The sequence below is a fragment of the Phalacrocorax aristotelis genome, chromosome 2, assembly GCF_949628215.1.
Source record: "Phalacrocorax aristotelis chromosome 2, bGulAri2.1, whole genome shotgun sequence".
NCBI lineage: Eukaryota > Metazoa > Chordata > Aves > Suliformes > Phalacrocoracidae > Phalacrocorax > Phalacrocorax aristotelis.
Window position 1 is genome coordinate 86,453,288 of NC_134277.1, and position 21,968 is coordinate 86,475,255.

Genomic DNA, 21,968 nt, shown 5'->3' on the forward strand with positions numbered 1-21,968 from the left:
CCTAGTTTACTGCTGAGCATGACACCACGTGGTATGGAATATCCCTTGGGTCAGTTGGGGTCAGCTGTCCCAGCTGTGTCCCCTCCCAGCTTCTTGTGCACCCCCAGCCTGCTCGCTGGTGGGGTGGGGTGAGCAGCAGGAAAGGCCTTGACTCTGTGTGAGCCCTGCTCAGCAGTAACTAAAACATCCCTGTGTCATCCACACCGTTTCCAGCACAAATCCAAAACAGCCCCATACTAGCTACTATGAAAAAATTAACTCTACCCCAGCCAAAACCAACACAAAAGGCAACCAGTTTCTCACTTGATTATTTTAATCTTAAACTCACATGTGATTACCTATCAATGGAGAATAACGTCTATCATAAAACAGACTTTGATTTTTTGGTGCACGATAAAACACAAAATGCCTTATTTGTGTCAGTTGTTGAGTGGTTGGATCTTGTTCCTTCATAAGAACCCTGTTGAACATTTTCCATGTTGTTCAACTATTTGAGAGACTGCATAGTGGCACGAGTGCTCCAGGAGGTATTAGGGATTTGTATTCTGTTGCACAGCTATATTCAACATGGAAATACACTCCAACTGTGGTCTGAGAAGGGGTGTAATTGATAGCCATTTTTGTAGTTTCAGGACAGTTAATTGTTAACAGCAGTTAACAATTCAAAACTCTCGTTACTTCTACTCTTCATAAAAACACAGAAGTGCAGTTTCTTTGAACATTAAGTTGCTAGAGTAAGTTTTTGAGTGACAAGCCCCTGTACTACAGAGTAATTTAGAAAACTAAATTTTCAAGGTCAGTGAAGGTATGGATTTGGAATAGCCATAAGAACACCACTAAAAGATTCAACAAAATATTTTTTTTCTCAACATCTTGCAAAATAAGGTGTTGAACAGAGGAGTCAAATTCAGGTTTTTGCACTGATGCAGGTTAGAACAAGATATTCTTTTGACTTACAAACATATCTGCGAGATCAGCTCATCTGGTAAGTGTGATACAAGCTCTGAAAGGAGACACAATTATGGAAGTTCTGCTTATGTGAGAAAGAGCGAAGCCATGGAGATGTTTGGTATATCAGGAGATGAGACCACGTAAGACTCAGGGACACTTCAAAAGGCAAAATCATATTACTTGTATTCTTCGATATGAATAGAAGTTATAAACTTCACTGATGCTATCCCAAAGATCAGAGGTGCAATCCAAAGCTGAGATGTGTAATAAGGCATGAAGTAGATTTCCTCTGCCCTCCCTGGGCGCCATGTAGCATAGGGCATAGGGAGGTCATGAGCAAGGCATGGGTTAAATTAGTTAAGATGCAATCCTCGATACATACACAGAACAATATTTTGAGAGTAAAACACCTCTTGGACAGGCATACTTTTGCAAATACAGCAAGTCCAACAAATGATAGGAAACATCTGCTGAGAGCTGTTTTGGAGGAAAAAAATATGAACTGCATTTCATCATAGAATAACCTTTAGCAGATTTAACAGCACCCTTCCCCACGGTAAAATCTGTTACCCCGTCTCATTCCAGGCTGGTATGTGTCTAACCTATTTTTTAAAACACCTGTTTTGGATTCCATAGCTTCTTTCTGAGGAACATAGAGCCATATCTTGTCTTTGTCATCAGGCAGTGTTTCTTCTAACTGGAGACTGCACTGAAGTCTAGAAATGCTGTATTGTTGTTCATAGCTCACTGGAATACTCTTTTGTGCCTCATATTTATCAATGAATGTCCCAAAAGACAGGCAGCTTTCTACAAGTGCCTAAAAGCAAATCAGTCTAGCACCCTGCAGATTACTGTACACATGACAATACCCTTTGTTAGCATAATGTATTATAATGCATTATGTAGTGGGTCTCTGAGGTTTCGTAATCCCTGTCAGCAACCAGAATAAATGGAAATAGCTTCCAGGAGATGCAGAGGCTATGAAAAGACTGTTAGTTTTCAAGAACTACTAGCATTCGAACTCACACGTGCACCATCCGAAACAAAATCTCATGAACAGTCAAATGCATGAAGTGTGCTAAGTAAAGAGATTAAAGAGAAGTGGGATTAACCACTACCAGTTTGATACTTTCCCTGCCAAAACAAAGATTTGGTGCATTCTGTCAGGCTGGTTGATGGCAAAAGTTTTTGACCTGCAACCATTTAATAGGCCTAGGCACTGAATTTGCTAGCTGAGAATAGCAAGGTTCCACACGAACGTAAGCACACCTACTTACAGAGAGCGTCTAAGCCACAAGTGAGACTTTTTTTACTTTAATGCGCAACTAGATTGGGAAAAAAACCCACAACCCACTCATATTAGATATTCTGTATGCACGAGATAATGCTGCATGGGATGAAGGTGCCTCACAGTTACCGAACACCTGAAGCCCTAGCAGCCAGCAGCTCAGACCATGAAGCCAAGGAAGGGCATCTCTTACTCTGCACTTGCCCTGCTCCGTGCGCCCTTTCCTTGCACAACCCCTGGTGACCTTTAGCAGGGTACTTTATCTAGCTGGAGCTTTGATCTGATCTAGTACAGCTGTACTGATTTTCTTATGCCGCTGTAAATTACTGACATATTTTTAAAAGTCTTTCAAATTCTACTGCTGTAGATCAATTAAAGACTTGTTACCCAATAGCACAACCCTTCAGACCAGTTCAAATGATTAACACTTTCAGAAATACTAAGGCTACTGTTGTTTTTACAGAGATAACACCATAATAAATACTACTGTCTGTAGTCGGCTCTGCATATTCTCTGTAGTGTTCCGCTCTCCTGTTTATATCTTGCTTCCTTTTCCTGTGTTTTTGAAATGTTCATCACTGCTCAGCCGAAGTTCTATTTAAATGATCAAAGGCTTTAACAAAACTATCCTTTAATATCATGCTGTGCTCATACCATAAGATAACAGAAAATCAAGTCAATTCTGTTGCTGGAATTCCACATCAAAATCCTTACTCCCAAAGCATTAAAATGCTTCCACCTCAGCAGAGGTGCCAAGGTCAGTATTCATTACTGTATATAGCCATTGAAGCCAACTGCAATTGCAACCTGAAGCTGCAGCGTCATTATGCATGCGTGTTGTTGCTAGCCTATGCTGAAGCATTTACTGTTTCATCTTCACCTCTTGATCGGATTAAATAAAGGTATAACTGTAACTCTACCCAGGCTATTTATTCTATTTTTAACCTGGCAGACACATGCAGAAAGACATAAGGAGGAGAGGGAAACAGTGTTTAACCAGAAGAAAGATAGGAGAGATGCTAAGGCATACTATAGGTAAATCTATTTCCAAAAATCTTTCCGGATCTGAGCCCGAGGAATTTACCACTGCTTACTCCAGTAGATCCCATCCCTAACTGTGTGTGCCATCCTCTTGTGTTTCACTGGACTATTTGCATCATTTAATCTGTTACCATCTTCTCCGGTCTCCTTTCTGATCAGTCTTCGCCCTTTGCCGAAGTAATCACAAACATACAGACCACTCAGCATTACAGAAAGCTAAGACTTCATCCTATTTTTAATATACCTCATCTGTAATAAAATCAGTAGCCAAACTACCTTCCCTCATTTGCATGTTTAGCGTTGCTCTTTTCCTGAAGCAGAGCCTGATTTTTTCCACTATATTTTGAATTTGTCTTTGAAATAACATGGAAACTTCCCAAGTTGCAAGTACTCTAGAAGTTAAATAGCAGAGGACTTGCATGATGCAAAACATTAATTTCTTTTCCTGAAGCTTTGTCCCCTGCAGGCAAACAAAAATATCTGCTCATAAGATGACAGAGAGAAATCACTTTGCAGAACGAAAGTAGCTATCAATATCACATCCAAAAGATAGAAACATGCTGAGACATAAATAGAAAGTCCTTCTGCTACCATGCCTCACCTCCTCAAACTGCTTATTCTTGAGTTTAGCAGTCACTGCTGTCTTTACCCACCAGCTGCTATATAAGACATGCTCTTAGAAGCCATTTATCAGCACTGACTTTGCTGATCAGGGGGGTGGGGAAGGCTGCAGTTTGCAACAGTTGAGGAGGAATGACTGCATACCACCTGGGTATAAGTCATTACCTCTGATTTGCAAACTGACCTTCCTCCCGTAGGAGCTGGATGGAGATTAAGTCTGTTCTAAGGCCAGAAACAATCTTTAACTTCAGAGAGGCTGAGGACAATCCTTTTGTTCACTTATTTGCTTGCCTGTCTAATCATGTTGGAATATTCTTTCAAGCAGCTGTTGAAGAAGGAAAGACGGCTCTATTTGCCTTTTGCTAGCAGTGGTCAGACTCCGCTGTTGGCATAAACGTATGGAACCTTGCAGCAGCAGTAACTGTACTGCGCAGTAGGATGCTCATGGTGTTGTGCGGTACAAGCAGCGTAAAGGTCTCTGCTTTCATGAAAACAGCAAATTGTAATTGAAGAGTGGGCATCTTTGCATCTCATTTTATTTATTGGACTTTGAAGAAAGGTTTGACAAAATATTCCCTGTATGGTTGCTTTACAGGTCATTTGCAGTAAGACTACAAAAACTGCAGTCTGCCTAATGGCGTCTGCAACAATGAAAGAATTCACCCTTGTCACTGTACAGTTACTTTTTAACAACTGGATTCTCAGCCATACAACATTCTCTTCTATAGATTGTCCCCTCTGCTTCAGTTGTACCCTGTACAAGTAGTTTGGCAGCGAGAGAGAAGTGCTGGCTAAACTAGAAAAACCTCCTTGCTCACTTCATTTGTCTTCTGCTCTTACCTTCCTCCACTTATCTCCGTATAGGTGGTGGAGATACACCACAAGACAGCATCAAGTTAGTCAAGTAAAGCATTCAGTTGTGAAAAATAAATAGTAGTTCCTACCCTAAGAAGTGAAGACAACTGAAGATGCGCCTTTTTGCAGGGAAGTTCAGCACGTAGGCTGTCAGAATGTGAGACCTCCCGCAGGCCATTCAGTCACGGACCTGGGGAAGCTTCTGCAGTCTGGATACTCATAGGCTAAACAGAAAGGACAATCTCTGGCACACAACCAAAGAATGAGAGCTGTCTTGGAGGTGGTAGGACTTCAAAGACTAGCTTTAAAAGTCATCTGAGTATGTTGGGATGTGGCAACTGGATAATAAGAGCTAGATACTATGATGCTAGCTTGTAGGGTAAATTACAGAGGAGTGGTTATAAAGTCTTACAGAGCCATCAAATTGTACAGCCAGTGCACATAATTTACCTGGTATACTGGTTTGTAACCTGACAGAGGAGTGCCAGAGCATTTAAGGTCCCAAGTTTTACCCCGTTCAGTGAGCTTGCTTCCTTAACATCTGCTTTACTGCAAGAATAACAGGGAGAAATCACTTTTTGAATCACAATACCAGCTTAAATGACAAAGTAGTTATACTTGAAAGGATGTCTGGTACCCCTTCTTACAGGAAAAGTCCTGTGAGGGCTGTCAGCACCTTTCTTCAGTGAGTGCCTTGAACCAAAGCTGGACCTTCCAGCTGCCAAGAGCCTCAGCCCGGACTGAAGCCCTGCCTGAGGACTGACCGAAAAATTAAGCAGCATGTACTACCACTGTACCATTTGGTGCAGGTTTTTTATGGAAGTTTTCCTTTCATGTACAGACTAAACAGCACACTCTTTAAAATAAAAAAACTCGGGATTTGTGGCCTGAGGGCACCGTGTCTGCAGGACTGTGCTGAACACCTTTTGCCTTGGTATCAGTCATATTACATACCAACAGTACTAGTATCAGCAGTGTGTTTAAACCCCTCATCTTAGATTTAGGTCAGATCTCTGGGTCTTGGAGTACTTCACATCTTTAGTTATTAAAACATTTGATAATCTGTAGAAATATGGGTGCCTTAACCAGAGCAAGTACTGTAAAAATCAGGTTTCTTACTGTTGTAATAATTAGTCCATTCAAGTACAACCATTTGCAGGGACCATAAAAATTCTTTCTATATGCATCCGTCTTGGTATGTGAGGAACACAAAGAGTAGGAATTGCTTCTGAAGTTAACATGCATCTTTTACTTGTGTACTCTCTGTATTTGCATGCAAGCTGAGTATAAATATACTGTGTGCACATTAGATCTTACTGCATCTAAATATTTTAAAATGTCTTTCAGTTGTTGCAAAACAGTGCTTCAAATATGTTTCTCAAAGTAAAGGAAATTAATTCAGACTGTGTTTATGAAACTTTGCTTGTGATTGTTTCTTTTTCAATATTTTTGATTGATTTGAGAGAAATGAGAATCTGTTTACCACTCTTAATTGTCAAGAAAATTGGTCGTCACTTTTGGAGCGTTCAGCATCCTCAGTTTAAATCAAAGTCAAGAACTGTTAGTGGTTAGAGTGGCTCTCTGAAGAACCTTTTAAAACCTTCCCTCCAATTTTGTCTTGATTACAGTCAGACTGAACTGTAACGTTTGAATCATTAGAATCAAAGCTCAGACGACAAATAATTCTGTTAGGTTTGCATGCATTTGTGTGGTGCTTTTTTTTACTGATTGCTTGAGTCAGGGCTGTTGCTTAACATGTAAGTTTTGTTATTTTCTTTCATCAGTCTATGCGCAAAGAGGCAGAAACACAGGAGAATGGTTAAATAAAGTGATTAAAGTTAATCATAAAATACGCCTGCCTTAGTGATGATTAAAACCTTAATCATTGCATGCTACAGACCCCTGAACATTTTAGAAAAGCAAACATATTTTTATTACTTTGTATCCATCCTCTTCTTTCATTTAATACCAAAAATACCCATCAGTAGAGTAAACAAATGTTTTAGACCAGGAGGGCCTATCTTTTGTCGTGCTTCCCTTCTGAAAAACAAACACTTCTTAATTTTGTTCTTCCTAGCTCTGTTTTGTGATGTTTTGGACGCCAAACGTGTCAGAGAAGATTTTAGTTGACATAATTGGAGTAGACTTCGCTTTTGCAGAGCTGTGTGTTGTTCCTTTGCGCATCTTCTCCTTCTTCCCAGTTCCAGGTAAAAAGAAGAAAATAAAAACTCTGTAACCTCAAAACCAAACCAACTTTGTGGTGTGGTCATAGAGTCTGGCATGGCTGAACATGGAGTGGCTAAAAGCATGCCTAGCATAAGTAACAGGGGTTTTGTTGGAAGTTGGTGTAGACCAAGACGATTTACATCAGTAGTCAAGATACAAAGGTTGCAGTAAGAGCAGTCTGTCATTAGGCAGATTTCTGACTGTCAAAAATCTGAATTCTGTCTACTGTAGCTGACTAGGAACACACGCATGAATGGCAGTAGCAGTACTTGCATGCCAAGACTGAAATTAACTGTTTGGAATAGCATCTAGGACAGCTCCACAGCAGCATCACCTCCATTACTCTCCCCTTCTGCTGCCAAACTCAGTGGCACGTTCAGATATCATCAGAGGATAAGCAATATAGAATAAAAGTTAATGCCCGTATCCAAGAGAGAGGCAAGCTTGACAGCAGTAATCGAAATGTTTCCCCTCAAAAAAATTCTGACTTCTGTAATGAAATGCTACATCCTGTGGTGTTTTCTGCTTATATGACAAGACAGTTTTGTAATAAACACCAAATATAAGAATAGGAATATGTAGGTACCATTTTTTGTGACTAGCTGTCACACTATATACCACAAGGGAGCTAGAGGGAGAATTTTCCTTGGTATGATTTCTGTTTAGAGAAGGGATATTCTTTCAATGAAGAAAACAGAATGGGCCATCTAGTAAACTGGTTTTAAGAGAACAGCTCTCAGGAAGGCTTGCTGTCTGTAACTGGCACTTCGTTTTCTCAAAAAACAGTATATTAAAGCAATTTGGACACAAGATCTACTTCATTTCTAGTAGGGCTTCCCAGTGTGCAAAGTTATCAGAAACAAGTTTCACCATCATCAGTTCTGAACAGTGCTCTCTGCATGAAAAGGCTTCATATGGGATGACTGATATTTTTTTATTACTCTCACCTCCCTTTCTTCCCATCCCCTCCCCTCCCCCGGTTTATGAACAGTGACGGTCAGAGCGCACTTGACTGGCTGGCTGATGACTCTAAAGAAGACATTTGTGCTGGCACCCAGCTCAGTGCTGCGGATTATCGTCCTCATCACCAGTCTCATTGTGCTGCCTTACATGGGGTAAATCATCCTCCTTGCCACAGAGCTGATGGGTTTGCTTTCCTCTTCATTGCTATTTCCTGTCACTTAAAAGCTGTATTTGGGTAGCTCAGAACATAAATACACCATAATATAAAGCCTAAGTAGTGTCAATACCTGGAAAAGAAACATATAGAAATTCACAAGTGTGACTTTGCTCTAGGCAAGCATGACGGTGATGTCCCTTTTGAAAAAATAGCCAAATATCAGAGAGGCAAACATGTATCCTACGGGGAATTTATTTTATTTCCATTCCATTAAATGCCCTGTTAAGAAAGCTAATGGAAGAATATCTTGTTTATAAGATAAATAATCTGTTCTACAGCACCCTGTACAAGACATTAAATTCTTAGTCCATAATTTGATTCAGAAAGTGTTTCTTTTAAACAATGAAGCCATAAAAAACCCCAAAAGTCCTTTAAAATACCAATTATTCTTTTACCAGTGTATTTTGTCTTTGAAGGAAATATTTCTAACAACAGATTGATTCTATGTGCCAGTGGAAGTATAATTACGAACCATGCATTCTCACACAACCATGACTACTTTCTTTTTATGCCACCCACAGAGTTCATGGAGCCACTCTTGGAGTAGGATCCCTTCTAGCTGGTTTTATAGGAGAATCCACCATGGTTGCAATAGCAGCCTGTTACGTCTATCGGAAACAGGTAAGAATTAGGCTCTGTGAGATCTGGTAAAAGCAGTTGATGAATATAGTGGATTTTAGTTCAGATTAAGAGTATGCTTTTGAAATATAACTCCCCAGCATCCCCACTTACTGAGTTTAGTTTGCTTCCCCATGCGGTCTCAAGAGAGTGCTACTTGGGAATTCTTCAGGTTGAAATAAAACCAAAAGGTGCCCTCCAGCTGCTAGTGGGCATTCAGGCCATGGGACATGCTGGTCTGAAGTAAACCTCCTGCTCCTCAGAACATGGATATCATGTCATTACTACCACCTGTTTTGCACTCTAGATCTGCTAGTATAGTACAACGTAGCTTCTTTATGTAGACATAAGAACTACTTACCGAAGGTTATTATATGTATATGTGTATGCTTTTATTTCTTTATAAAACCAGCTCTGCTGAAAATGGACAAAAAGTACAGTCGCTTTTTTTTTTTTTTTTGCCATCTGAAGAAGCGGCTTAGAACAAGGTATACTCCTGCAGCAGTAGAGGATAAGAACTTACAAGTACTTAAACAGGCAATGATTTCTCGTAGGCATACTTTTACGTATTTCACACACTACAATCCTGCATGTATGGAGTGGTAGCAGTACACGGATTTTAAAGAATATTCCACTAAATGAAGTCAAACACAGGATGAATATTGGCTAGGTGACTGGGTACATTGCAGTACCTGCATGTTGCGCCCTTCCAGTTATGTGTTCAAGGCACTGTGTAGGCACCAGGCCCAGCCCCAGGCAGAGATGGCATGGTGAGTGCATCATTCCATGGTGCAGACGGACTTCACGGGTGGGAACAGAAAACATCATCTATGCATTTACTGTTTTTTTTTTTAATTAGACTTCTTACTAAAGGCCAAGTGAAGATGCCCACCACTTCTGTTTTTAGCAAAAGAATACGGAAGGTAGAATATCTAAAAGCCTTATGTTGGCACAAACTGAAACAAGTTTTGATACGTGTTACCTGTGCGGGCCATGGGAGTAGACCAAGCCGTACAAGGGTCATAAGAAAACAGACCTTGACCTCTGTCATGATTAGTCTGTCATGTTTTTCTTGAGTACCAAAAAGGAAAGCCTGTAGACACTGAAATGGCTGTTCTTGGCCTGTGGTTTCAGAACATATATCTGTTTGGACTAATCTCATCACTTAGTTGTTACAGGAATAGCTCGTAGAGTGTTTCTGGCCAGGAACATGGTGCTTAATTTTTTGCAGTGATGAGTGTAGGTAGTAGTAATAACTGTGCCAACCTAATTTATTTCCTTACCAGAATTAGTATGTAGCTGACTACATTGGCTCAACAGTCAACGTGACAGTAGCAGAGCCAACCGGTAGCTGTATACACCAACTTGTTTGGTGGCGTTTGAGAGCTGCAAATCAAGTGTTGCGTAGACACCTCTACAATTTTGAAACTCTGATATGCCCAGCTCAGCTGAATCAATAATACCTGTGGGGGATTTTTTGTCAGCTGTACAAATGTTTTCTGTAAAACTAGTCAGCCTGCTGAGAAACAGATAATAAGGAACAGATGCTTCAACTTGTTTTGTAGTGGGGCTGAATGCTTCTTAGCTTTACTAATCCAGGACATCCTGGATGAATCATAGGACTCCTGAATGCCCTCCTGCTCCTGCTAGCCAGAAATATTCTAATATTACTTGGCCTTGATGGGGTGGAGGCTCACAGTGGGTCAGCAATACCAAGAAAAGCCAGAATGCTCGCATCTTGTAAAATTCCTAAAGTTTGACATTCGAGAAATTATGTTGCCACCTCTGTCCTCCCTCCCTAGAGCAGCTTATCTTCTTTCATATTTTGTTTGCTTTTCTTTTTTTTTTATAAAAAGTCTGTAGTGTAAAAGATTCCAGATGCTCTTTTCCCTCCAGTCATGCTGAAGCCTGTTTTGGATGTTGCTTAGCGTAAGGAACGCCTTTTTTATTGCATTTGTGTTAGAAAGGGGAAAGCTGAGCCCCAGGAAGGTTATGGAAACCTTCTAAGTTAAGACAAACTGACTAGAGACAAGCCATGAATGTGGCACAAATATTCTAGTTCTTAATAACATACTAAAAAAATAAATTATTCTCACCTTCCCAGTGCCCAAAGCTTGTAGGACTCCGTTCATGCAAAATTACTGATAGGTTTCCAAATGCTTGTTTCAATCTAGAAGAAGAAGCGGAATGAGAATGAAGCAGCTACAGAAGGTGAAGACTCTGCAATGACCAACATGCCTCACACAGAGGAGATGACAGACATCGTAGAGATGAGAGAAGAGAATGAATAATAAATGGGATGCAATTGTTCTCTGCAGGGACGATTGGAGTGACACTTCAGCATCTTGTCGTCTCTCATACTTTTTTGTTTGTTCATTTTTATTTTTGTAATAAAGAGGCCTTGATTTAAAAGGTTTCAGATAAATTCTCTAGCATACTGAGTATGCTCTCACTGATGAGGGACCTAAAAAGAGGTCTTTGCTTTTTTTTTTTTCCTTCAATTGAATTTGTTTTCTCACTCCATGCAAACATGAAAGATACAATTGCATCACTGTAGAGTCTTCCTTACTTATGTATCCACCTTCTCTGGACAATCCATATTTGTCAACCAAAGCCCTGCTTTCTCTGCATGTGTGTGTGTGCGCGCATGCCCTTGCACGCTCGCACACGCACACGCGCCACTGGCTCAATGCTACTGCCATAACCCTACTCCCTCCCCTCTTCCCTTTTCCTTCCTTTTCTTTATGAGAAATGTTAAGGAAAAGAAGTTTGGAATACAGAGCTTTATTTTACTTGCTTGAAAATTACTTTGCTACATAAACTAATATACTATGGTGAACTATATCTTTTTGTTTGGCCTCATCACTAGAGCTTGTACTGCACCGGGTACAAAACCGGGAGGAACGTGTAAGCCTCCACATACAAAGTGGAGAAAACCAGGTTCCTCTCTCCTGTTAAAAGTGTGTGGATACACACAGGTACATAAAGAGAGACATACATATATATATATATTTATATATGCAGACGATAAATAAAACACAGACAGGACAAGAACTCTATTTAGCTTTCATTCCGTCAGAAAGATAGTAAACTTTTGAAAAATGTAAGCGTTTCATTCAGAATTTTCTTGAGTTGTTAAGCCCCACCTTACGTACAATTTTCTTTAGAAAAAAAAAAACCCACATGCACTTTCCTCTTGTGAAGAGGGTGACAGCAACTGATAGGCCTTGACTGTATCTGAATTTAAAAAAAAATAAATATTGACAAGCTTTACCAAAGTTCTTGTCCACTGATTTAACTTTAATTTTTAAAGGTTGATTTGCTCTATATACTTATTTCTGGTGCCTATATATTAAAAAAAAAAATCAGAAAGTGTATGCAGGATACCATGGTATATTGCATTACTACACAGAGCTCCATGAAATTTTTTATATCGAGATGTACACATACTCACACACACGTGCGTATATGTATATATACTTTTTTATATATATATATATACACACACACGTATGTTTTACTATAGTATATTTACCTATGCAGTAGATAAAATCCATACAGTGAAGCTCAAGTACTGATGATCCTCCAAGTCATTAATTAGGGACTTTGATCATATGTTAGTGCTCAAGGCAAGAGTTGCGTGGCAGTGGGGAGCTGCTCACGACCGTCAGCCAGTGCTGTACTTGGAGAAGGTGGCAGGCACTGTGTGGTTGTGGGTGAAGTGGACCTTAAATAACAGGGCGTGAGGTTGGATGGGTGACTTGTATCAGATGGAAATAAAGCCTATATAAGAGGTGACTGAACCAGAGAGGGTTTGGGAGCCACCAAGGATGGCTGCAGCAGTAGCGTGTATTTTTGTGCTCTTCTGTGCTTGGCTGCGGGGCAGCATTTGTTACCGGTTTGTAGTAGCTTGGATTCTTTCACATTTAATCATGCCAGAGTCTGGAAAATGTTATCCTCCATGCTATATCCATAAATCAGTTAATTTAAACCTTATTTAGTAAAAGTATATTTTTCTAAGTTGTGGAAATGATTATTTAATGGTGGACAAATTCCGTTTCTAGATTTATTTGCCAGGTAGTCCCAGCACTCAGAGAACTGATCAAAACTAAACATTACTTTAAATGTTATATCAATATATGTGTATGTAGACATACACGTGTATAAATATATATATTGTATATTATGTACATTTATTTTAAGCTACAATACATTTCCTATTTTTCCAAGTTCAGCTAAAAATGTCTCTAAAAAACTACAGAGTTGGCTAGCAACCAGTTATGGCCATCATGAAAGGCATTGTATCAATGAACTTTACATTTTATGGTAAACATTTGTACCAATTTGTTACATGTACAAATGCAATACGAAAAAATCATAGAAATTATTGTGTTGAATGACAGATTTGCAAAATCAGTTCATGATTAATGAGCAGTGGCACTGGGACGGTAAGACCAAATGCAGTAACCACACATTTTCTGTGCCGCCACAAGGTTGTTCTCCTTGTTTCTGACAATAGTTTAAAAAGATTTTAAAAAACCCACAAACCTCAGACAAATGAACTTTGTGCCGTATGTCAACTGTACACATCCATGAATACAGGCTCTCAAACAGTCATGTGTATATAGACTGTTACAGGTCACGGTGGCCATTTGAGGTCTTCTCTATTCATGTAGTTTTGGTTTCTCCAGTATGTTTGTGTCCAAGCCCACAAGATAAGGCTTTTCAGGAACTGTAGAGAAAACAAGAAAATATTTTTGTGTAATATTTCTTTTGGTACGTGACTAAAATTGAAGCAGCAGTATTTTTGAAGAATTTCGAGCGTTACCAATGTAGGTTTCAAGGTAATAACCTTTTCAATTGGTGGGTAATACTTAATAGTCCCTTACTTCGCAAGATACCAGATGAGCGCAGGAGTGGTGGGATTTGGGCAAGAACTCGAGCAGTGACGTAAGGACGCATGCACTGCATCCCTTCCGCTTCCTGCGGGTTGCATATTTCTTTACGTTACGCTGCGGGATTAACAAAACGCGCTGCCGTTCCTGCAGCGAGCGAGTCCAAACCAGCCGTGGCGCGGGCCGGGGTAGTCGCTGCGTGGGCCGGCTGGCTGCTCAGTGGGGAGGCAGGCGCACCCGCGGAGCGCCCCGTCCCAGGCAGCCTCTGGCTCTGCTTCTGGGTAGCGCTGTCAGGTGCTCCAGCCACCGCCTGAAACCTCACTGCTCCAACGCCCTGCCAGTGGCAGGTTCAGCTGGGCTGGCACAGCAGCCGGTCTGACGGGCGACAGGCTGGGAGAGGGCGGCCGTCCTCCTCAGCTGAAGGCCCAGTCAGAACATTACTGGGTCCAGTGTCTATCAGGCAGGTGCTGGTGCATGCCCTGTCCTCCGTCTCTTCCTTCCCAAAGGACTCGTCTGAGTTCCAGTAAAATAGCTTAGCTGTCTCTTTTATGTTACTGCTTATGAAATTGCTATCGATCTCTCTGATAAATGTTTTCCAAGAGAAACCCATCAGGTTTCTGCTTCGGAGAGCCACAGTGCAGCCATCTCAGTGAATTCACACGGAGGTTTGGCCTTTCCAGACTTCCTTGAGAATTAGTGAATTATACGATCCAAGTTACAATAAAAAGAGGAACAAAATTCATTTACATCCTACATCTTAAATTTCAGAGTGTGGGAGAAGAGCTCACACAGTGGGAAATAAGAGCCGAACACCGATAAGCTGTGGATGATTGTTCCTCGGCTTTTAATACATATGTAAAATTGTGTTAACTTGAGTTTTCCTTTTGCAGACTTTAGAGGAAACATCGGGGATTTTTTTTTTCCCCTCACTGCCCTGAGCATGTTTACCAAGCAGTGGACTTGATGGAAAAGGCTCTGCATTTCCCAGCCAGTGCTTGAGGGCATTTGGGCGCAGCAGCGGGTTCCCAGGCGTGGGGCAGCCCCGCTCCCCGTCCCCCTCGCACAGCCATTCCAGGCAGGAGCGCTCAGTTGCCTGCTTGTTAGATAGAACTACCCTGAGTGAGAGGATTGGGTGAGTAACAGAGAAGTCTTTTGTTTTCTACTCATTTTGCTGCAAAATATTTCCTTTGAGTGGGAGAGATTTATATCTGGCTCTTGCTCGGTGTTTCGCCGAATCTGCAGCCAGAGAGGGAGCAGACCAAGACAGAGGGCGAGCTGATGAATGCGGCTGATTCAGGGCAGGCCACGATGTGTGAACAGAAACCTTTTGAAGGCGAGAGCGCCTTCTTTTGTGGGATGGCGCCGCGTGCTTAAAAAGAAGGGAGAAAGGATGCTTTCAGGCCTGGGCACTCAGTCACTGGGCATAGTTTTCCATCGGGCTGCAAGGTGGCAACGGGAATGGGACGTCCTGTGGCTCCGGCATCCTGGCCCCGACGCCAGCGTCCTTGGCAAGACGCAGGGCAGTGCAGGGGATGGGGAGGCGGCAGTGTCAGTTCCATCTCTCACTGAGGTTTTGTGGTTGTGGCATGATCAGCACGGATTTGAGCGCAGCTGGGTCTTACCTGAGCATAGCTGCAGTAGCCATTAGTGTATTGGAAAGCCATGCACATATATGTGGGTGTGTATATGAGAGTGTGTTGCACAGGCATTTTTATTATGGCCTTTATACAGTTCATTGGAACAATCATTCAAGTCTAAACATGATCTTAATGTAGGACTAAGCTGTTTAAAAACCCTGCATTTTAAAGCTACATAAAAGAGATAATAAAACACCCTTTCAGCAGACTTACCAGTAAGCTAAAGCATGGTTTAGATCAGTAAGCTGGAACGGGAGAGAAAGAGGACATGTTGAAAAGCGTATGGGTATTGTATATCCATCGTAAAGCCAACAGCGTGACATGGGAGTGAGTGAATGGGAGGGCAGAAAACACCAGGGCTGTGGCTGCTGCCATTTCCCTGTCAGCTGCCTCAGGGAGGGACTGAAGGGTGAGGAGCAATGTGTCCGTACGACACCACTTCTGAGTATTTTGGCTTCTGAGTGGAGGAGCATGAAACATCTTAGAAGATTATGCAAGCAGAAATAAACCAACATGCAGGTTTTATAACATGCAAAGAGGAAGCACTACATAGCTTGCTGTTACTGAGTAACTGGCAGGACTGCATTGGGGAAGTATCACGTAAGCGGTACTTAGACAAAATTATCACAATTTTGGTATCAAATTGGCATTTCCCAAATACCAGCTTAACCATAAAATAATCATGCTTGCTTTTTTACTGGAATTCAAGTGCAGAATACTGTGGTTTTTTTAAAGGGTGCAAGCTCCTGCAGCAGGGGGTGCAGTGCAGAGCAGGCTGCGGGGGGTTTGTGGCAGAGCACTGGTGGTAAAAGGAGCTCTCAGTTTATTCTGCGTCCTGCAACATGCTGTACTCAATTGCAGCCTGACAGCATGATGGAACGAGGCAGAACTGTCAGCTTAGCAGCAAACTTGGTCCAAGCGTGGTCCCGACCTGCAGCAGCCCTGTAGAACAGCAGGAGGGCATGGGGTGCCGGGAGAGCCCTGGCTCTCCATGTGGGTTTGGACAGGTCACGTAGATTTGCTTTGGAGAGAAAGCCAAGTGCAGTTGTCAGTGCATAGATGCACTCCTCAGCAAAACCATTGCCAGACTTCTCAGTAATTGGCACCTTCTGAACAAAAAGGCCAAAGACAAAATATGGGGGCAGAGAGATAGAGCTCGGCTTGGAGCTCATACTCACACAGAAGGGCATCTTGGCTGCAGCTTGTGCAAGTTAATTGTATGATTAGAGAGCAAGCTTCATTCTCAGCATTTCACAATCAAGATATCCACTCTATGTCAGTAAAACAGAAGACTTGTGGTATATTTTTAGGTGCTCTTTTGTCTTTGTAACCCTGAGGGGAAAGTTTTCCTTGATATTACAAAGCCTGTCACTGCTCAAATCAATTCATTAGTTTTACCTCATCATTATTTTCTGTCATTCCTAGTTCAGTGTCTTCAGATGTTTCCTTATTTACTTCTGAAGGCTCCTGCTAGGCTTATTTTGTCTGTTGCCATTTTGAGAAGGAAAATGTAATCGCCATGCTGACTGAATGTCAAGTAATGCCGTGATTAAAAAGTAGCTTACAAAAAAACTCTTCTTTGACAGACTGTTTTTTACTTTTCATTTGCTAAGCTGAAAAGGAGAGTCAAGAAGTAGAAGGAATTGGGGGGTGTCTTTATTTAAAATCAAGAATTAAAGGAATTAATTCAAGTTCATTACTCAACTCCAACCACACTGTGACTTTCTAATGGTCCATAAGACCACAGCCCAAACTTGCTGCATCCCCAGGGCAGCACTGGGAAACACAAGACGTCATATATTTCACAACTAGATGTATAACTTAATGAGTTGGAGAGCCTGATTAACAGAGACAATCACTAAGCTTAAAATTCAGCTGGACATGAGCAGCCTGATCCAATGTCTAAGGTGGCCCTGCTTTAAGCGGGGTGGGGCGGGGGAGTTGCACTAGATAAGACGGCTGCCAGCTGTCCCCTTCTGACCTAAATCGTTCTCTGATTCCTTCAGGAACCTGGAGATGTCCCTTCATCTTAAGGGACTTGAGACTGCTTGCCTTTTTTAGGCTTTCAGTTCAGGGTTGAGAGACAGGGCCTACTAGGGCTCTACAGTGTAGATATCTGAGCAAAAATCTGAGCCGCACAGATTATTTTGCTGATGACAAAACTTTCATATTGCAGAGCCAGCTGTAAAGTACCCTCCCACCCTCTGGGAGCCCACAAGGAGGGCAAAGCAAAAATAAGCTATTGTATCTGCAGATGAAATATTTGAGTACTGTACCGCACTTTTCCAATTAACTCTCTGAGCAAAAAAATGCCTGAAACCCCAAGCAATTGCAGCTATTACCTGCTTCCTCCTATCTCTCATGGGCATTATTCAGCATTTTTAAAAAAAAGCTACTCTTTCTGATAACTACCCTTTGTAATCAATGTAATACAATGTAAATACGTTTATGTAATAAAACAGCTTGGCCTATCTACAAACAAGAACATATAAAACCCCTCTTAGGAAAGGATGTATTTTAAAATTGGAACAACAGCTTTATCCATAATTCAGCAAAAACACAACAGAAAAGCAAAGAAAAAATTGCAGAATTGGAAAAAAAAATTTTTAATTGCATTAACTTTTAATAAGAACACTGGCTGGGTGGAAAGTAAAATATATGTACACATGCAGAAAACAGCAGAGCCTGGAACTAACATGCATTGCTCAACTTTGTAGTTTGCTCTCCAAAGCAGCACTAATGTAACTCTGCTTGTGTGTCCTATTATGATAAACAAAAAGTCCCTCCTAAGCTATAATGAAACAATTGGAAGGCTACAGGCAATAAGTTCACTGGTTACTTAGATCAGCTGATTTTGTCCACAGAGTTTGCAAGCACCACAAAATTGCAAAAGCAAAACCTCAAAAAAAGTTCAAGGTGCATATGCATTTTTGGAGATGCCACACCCTTACTTATTACCATCAACAAGCTTTTTAAAAGAAATCTATTCACTTTTTAAATAATGTAGTTCAAAGTGCACTTCACTTACTTTAGGTTTAATAAAAATCTACCTGCAATATCTTGTCTATTTTTAAAAAGAAAACGCACAACATGCGGAATTCAACCTGTGTTTTTAAACTGGGCAGAAACCCTTAGCACCATCATAAAGGCAATCAAGCTTAGCTCATGTCAGGTTTTGATCTTTCAGAACATTGCTCCCACTGCTCCATTATGTTAGATCAGCTTTTGGTGTTGCTGCCTCCACCTGTATCTCTTGAAGCCAGGAGCTTCTGGAGAGCTTCTGGTAAGAGACACCGGCACGGCTGGAGGACCCCGGAGCTCATCTGCTGAGAGGGAGGGTGGCTTGAGGCAGGAAGCACAGAGCTTCTGTAGAAAGATGCAGTTTGATGGCTTGTCACTCCACCGACGGGCATGAGCTGGTGGCAGCGATGCTCCCCACAGCTGGCTCTTCAGAGGGGGAGTAAAAAAATAGATGTTGCCCATTGTTGGTGAAGTTGGGATTGCAGGCAGTGCTGGAGCCCCCTACGCTGCTCGTGTTATTTGTTCTGCAACACTGGCAGAGCACAGGCCACAGAAGTCCAAACAGGAGACCAAGGACTCGAGTCCATGTGGCAGAATGGCTGAAACTTGTTTACTGTGCTGGGGCAGCACAGCCTAGCAGTGTTCCCAAGCTTTGAGAAATGATTGCTTCATCTATCCTGGGCAGAAAGCTACTAGGAGTGCCCGAGGAGGCGCACATGTGAGCAAGTGAGAGTGGAGTAGTGAGCGTGTGTATGTGGAAAGACAGACACAAATGAATGAGTTGAAGTGTCTTTTGCAAGCACCCCACACTGCACTACCCTACAAAGGCGGTGCTGGTGGGCGGAGAGAACTGTAATCCCTTCATTTATCATATTTAGTGAAAGGCTTAGTGAAAGGCTCACTGGCCTTTAAAGGTTATCAGGCAGTATTACTAGATACTAGTTACTAGATAAAGGCAAACTTTATAATGCTAGGAGCACAAAAGACAGCAAACTTTGCCACACCTTTTGCAATGGAGAAAGAAGCTTCACACATCCTGCGCCCTTCATCTTTGCATACCTGAGCAGGGCCAGCCACAAGGTCACTCTAGAAACTACAAAGATTGAGCAAAACCTAAAGGGTAGAGCAGAAGATGAGGGCTACTTTGTCTTCACAGCAAGTAATCATCATGAAGGAAAACAGAGTAGAGGTAAACTCCAGGAAGTCTCTCAAAGGAGATGCAGTTTCTGTGCAGTTCTGCAGCAGAAAATCTGTGCAGTTTCTGCACAGAGGTTCACAACAGCTTTGACCACACCATGTGAGGTCAGACTGCACCATTTGTAGAGTAACACTACAAGGATAGCAGGTTCTCCAATCTCAGAGAGGTGCTATAAAGTTTCACTAATGCTGGTGAAAAATGCTTGGATACTACAGGGAACAGCGCCACAGAGATGCCTAAAAATACTGAATTCATATTTGCATATTTTAATTGTGCCTTTGGGTTCTCTAAAATTGACTTGGTTTTAGTTTCATGGAAATATTTTCAAAATTGGGAGCGGGGACTAGTGTCTGGAAGTAGCATCCTAAAAAAGGGCAGCCCAAAGTCTGAAGATTCTTGCTCAGGGAAGAGGGGAAAGGATGCCTGGGGCCTTGTCTTTTCCCAACCTGACCCTCTGACCATGGCGTATTCTGCAAGAAATCTTTCCATGTTCTCAGCGGGCCTACAAGGCTGAAAGAGGCAAGAGCAGTAGCACTTTACGGCATGCTGCAGTTGCATTCGGATTGAGGTCAATTATCTAAACGCCTTTCTGTAGAGAAAAAACACTCATTTTTTTCAGTTTATTTATGTAATTTGAAGGTAAATCTGGGAACTAGGCAAATGTATATTTCACCTGAGATGTATCACTTGTTTCTCATTTCTTTCAGAATATCTTTCAGTATCAGATTCAGATTCTTTCTTTCAGGATAAAGCTGTCTTTATGCAAAGCAGTGTGCCTAATAACCATCCTCAACTATTTAAACAAGTCAATTTTGCAAGGACTGTAGCTGTCCAGCCAGAGCACCATTTGGGACTACAGTACAGGGATCCTATATTTTAAATGAAATGTTACCTCATGCATAATTTTGTCATACTTGTAGAATTCCAGTTGATTCCTCTCAAAATAAATGTTGCTTTCTGTAATTTGTACACACTCTAAAGCTACTGGTTTGGTTTTTTAATGAACATTTTGCTTTGCTTTAAACATGTAGGTTTTCTTTAAACTCTAAAGAAACCAATGAAGGTTAAAACTTGTACATTTTTAAAATGACTGCTAAGGTCAAAAATATAAAAGTACATGTTGCATTAAAACTGAGTGTTGTTTATGTATTTAACAGAGATGTTTGTTTTTGCATTGTTAAACAGAATGACCTATGCTTTCTTTGGGGGGGGGGGGGGGGAATCTGTGCTCCAATATTGTCCAATAGCTTTCATATTCTAATTAAGTAAAGTTCTAACAGTTTGCATATGATTTGTGATTCTGATTGCTTCTGCTTTATTAATTCTGATAATATGACATGGTCTAAAGTGCTCGTCTCATTTGGAACAAGCAAAATATGCCTCCTAGTGAGAAATAAATCCAATGTGCAAATTATTTCTGAATTACGAGCATGACGCTTCCAACTGCAAGGTCTTACCTTGAAGTTAATGAAATCCAAGGGTATCTATAAAACAATGCAAGACAAGCTCTTTATTTCTACAAAGCCTCCAAGTGTTGCTGATACGGAAATATCATGGTCAGAATACTTTTTCCACACCAAATCTAAAACTTTTATCATTCCTGTTAAATAGACACTTAGTACTTAAAAGGAGAGCATTATTCTCACCAGGCCAGGGCAAACTCAAAATGTCCTGAGAAGATGCTTCATCCATCTGGCAAGCCACCAAAGTTGTTCTTGCAAAGCTGTGAAAACATTCCTTAACCAAAAATGTTTAGTGTTTGATTTTGAACAACATGTCCCTTGGGTACTCCCAAATCTGAGTCACCCAGAGCCAGCGAGAAGGCTGACTATGGGACCACAGCCCAAAGTGTCTCTCCTGATGCAACACTTGAGCAGCAACTGTTTTTAAAAAGGTGTTGGAGAGGTACAGTGGTAGGGCTTTGCTCATACCTGTGGCTGACCCCCTGAGACTCTGCTGCATCAGCTGGCCTACAGCAGAGATCCAGATAGTGCTCTCAGAGAGAAGTCCAGCTTCTCCAGCACACAAAATGACTGCCTCAAATACTGTTTTCTATTTTCAACTTTAGGCAGCCTGCAGTCTCCAGCATCCTGTATCCCTAAAGCCTGGCCTGCCTTAGGGTCCCCCACACCTTGTCAGGCCTTCAGTTCCTTCCTTCTCATCCTGTCTCCGCTCCCTGGGGCTCACTGACCACCCTCTCATCCCCCTCCCCATAGTGCAGGAGTCCATGGTCCCCCCAGCCTCCGTGGGGTGCACCCCATCTTCCCTGTGACAGGGCTGGGAACAGCAGCTCTGCTTCCCCTGGCCCTCGGTCTGGGGCAGAGCAAGGGGCCTGTGGAGACCCCTGAACTGGCCATGGCTTTCACAATGTCCAGCTCCCCCTTCCTGCTCTCCAACCATAGACTGCTGTCCCACAGCCGGAGAAAGATCAGCTCAT

At 41.7% G+C, this 21,968-nt stretch overlaps 1 protein-coding gene across 1 annotated transcript in view; it reads left to right on the plus strand.

Annotated features, from left to right (window-relative positions):
- Positions 1–11,624, plus strand: part of ANKH (ANKH inorganic pyrophosphate transport regulator) — a 103,468-nt gene extending 91,844 nt beyond the window's left edge. Inside the window, exons 9-12 of the mRNA XM_075084256.1 lie at positions 6,834–6,963; positions 7,974–8,097; positions 8,684–8,783; positions 10,955–11,624. Of these exons, the coding sequence (XP_074940357.1) occupies positions 6,834–6,963; positions 7,974–8,097; positions 8,684–8,783; positions 10,955–11,071 (471 nt within the window). The 3' untranslated portion in view covers positions 11,072–11,624. The remainder of the gene's footprint in view (positions 1–6,833; positions 6,964–7,973; positions 8,098–8,683; positions 8,784–10,954) is intronic.
- The last annotated feature ends 10,344 nt before the right edge of the window (positions 11,625–21,968 follow it).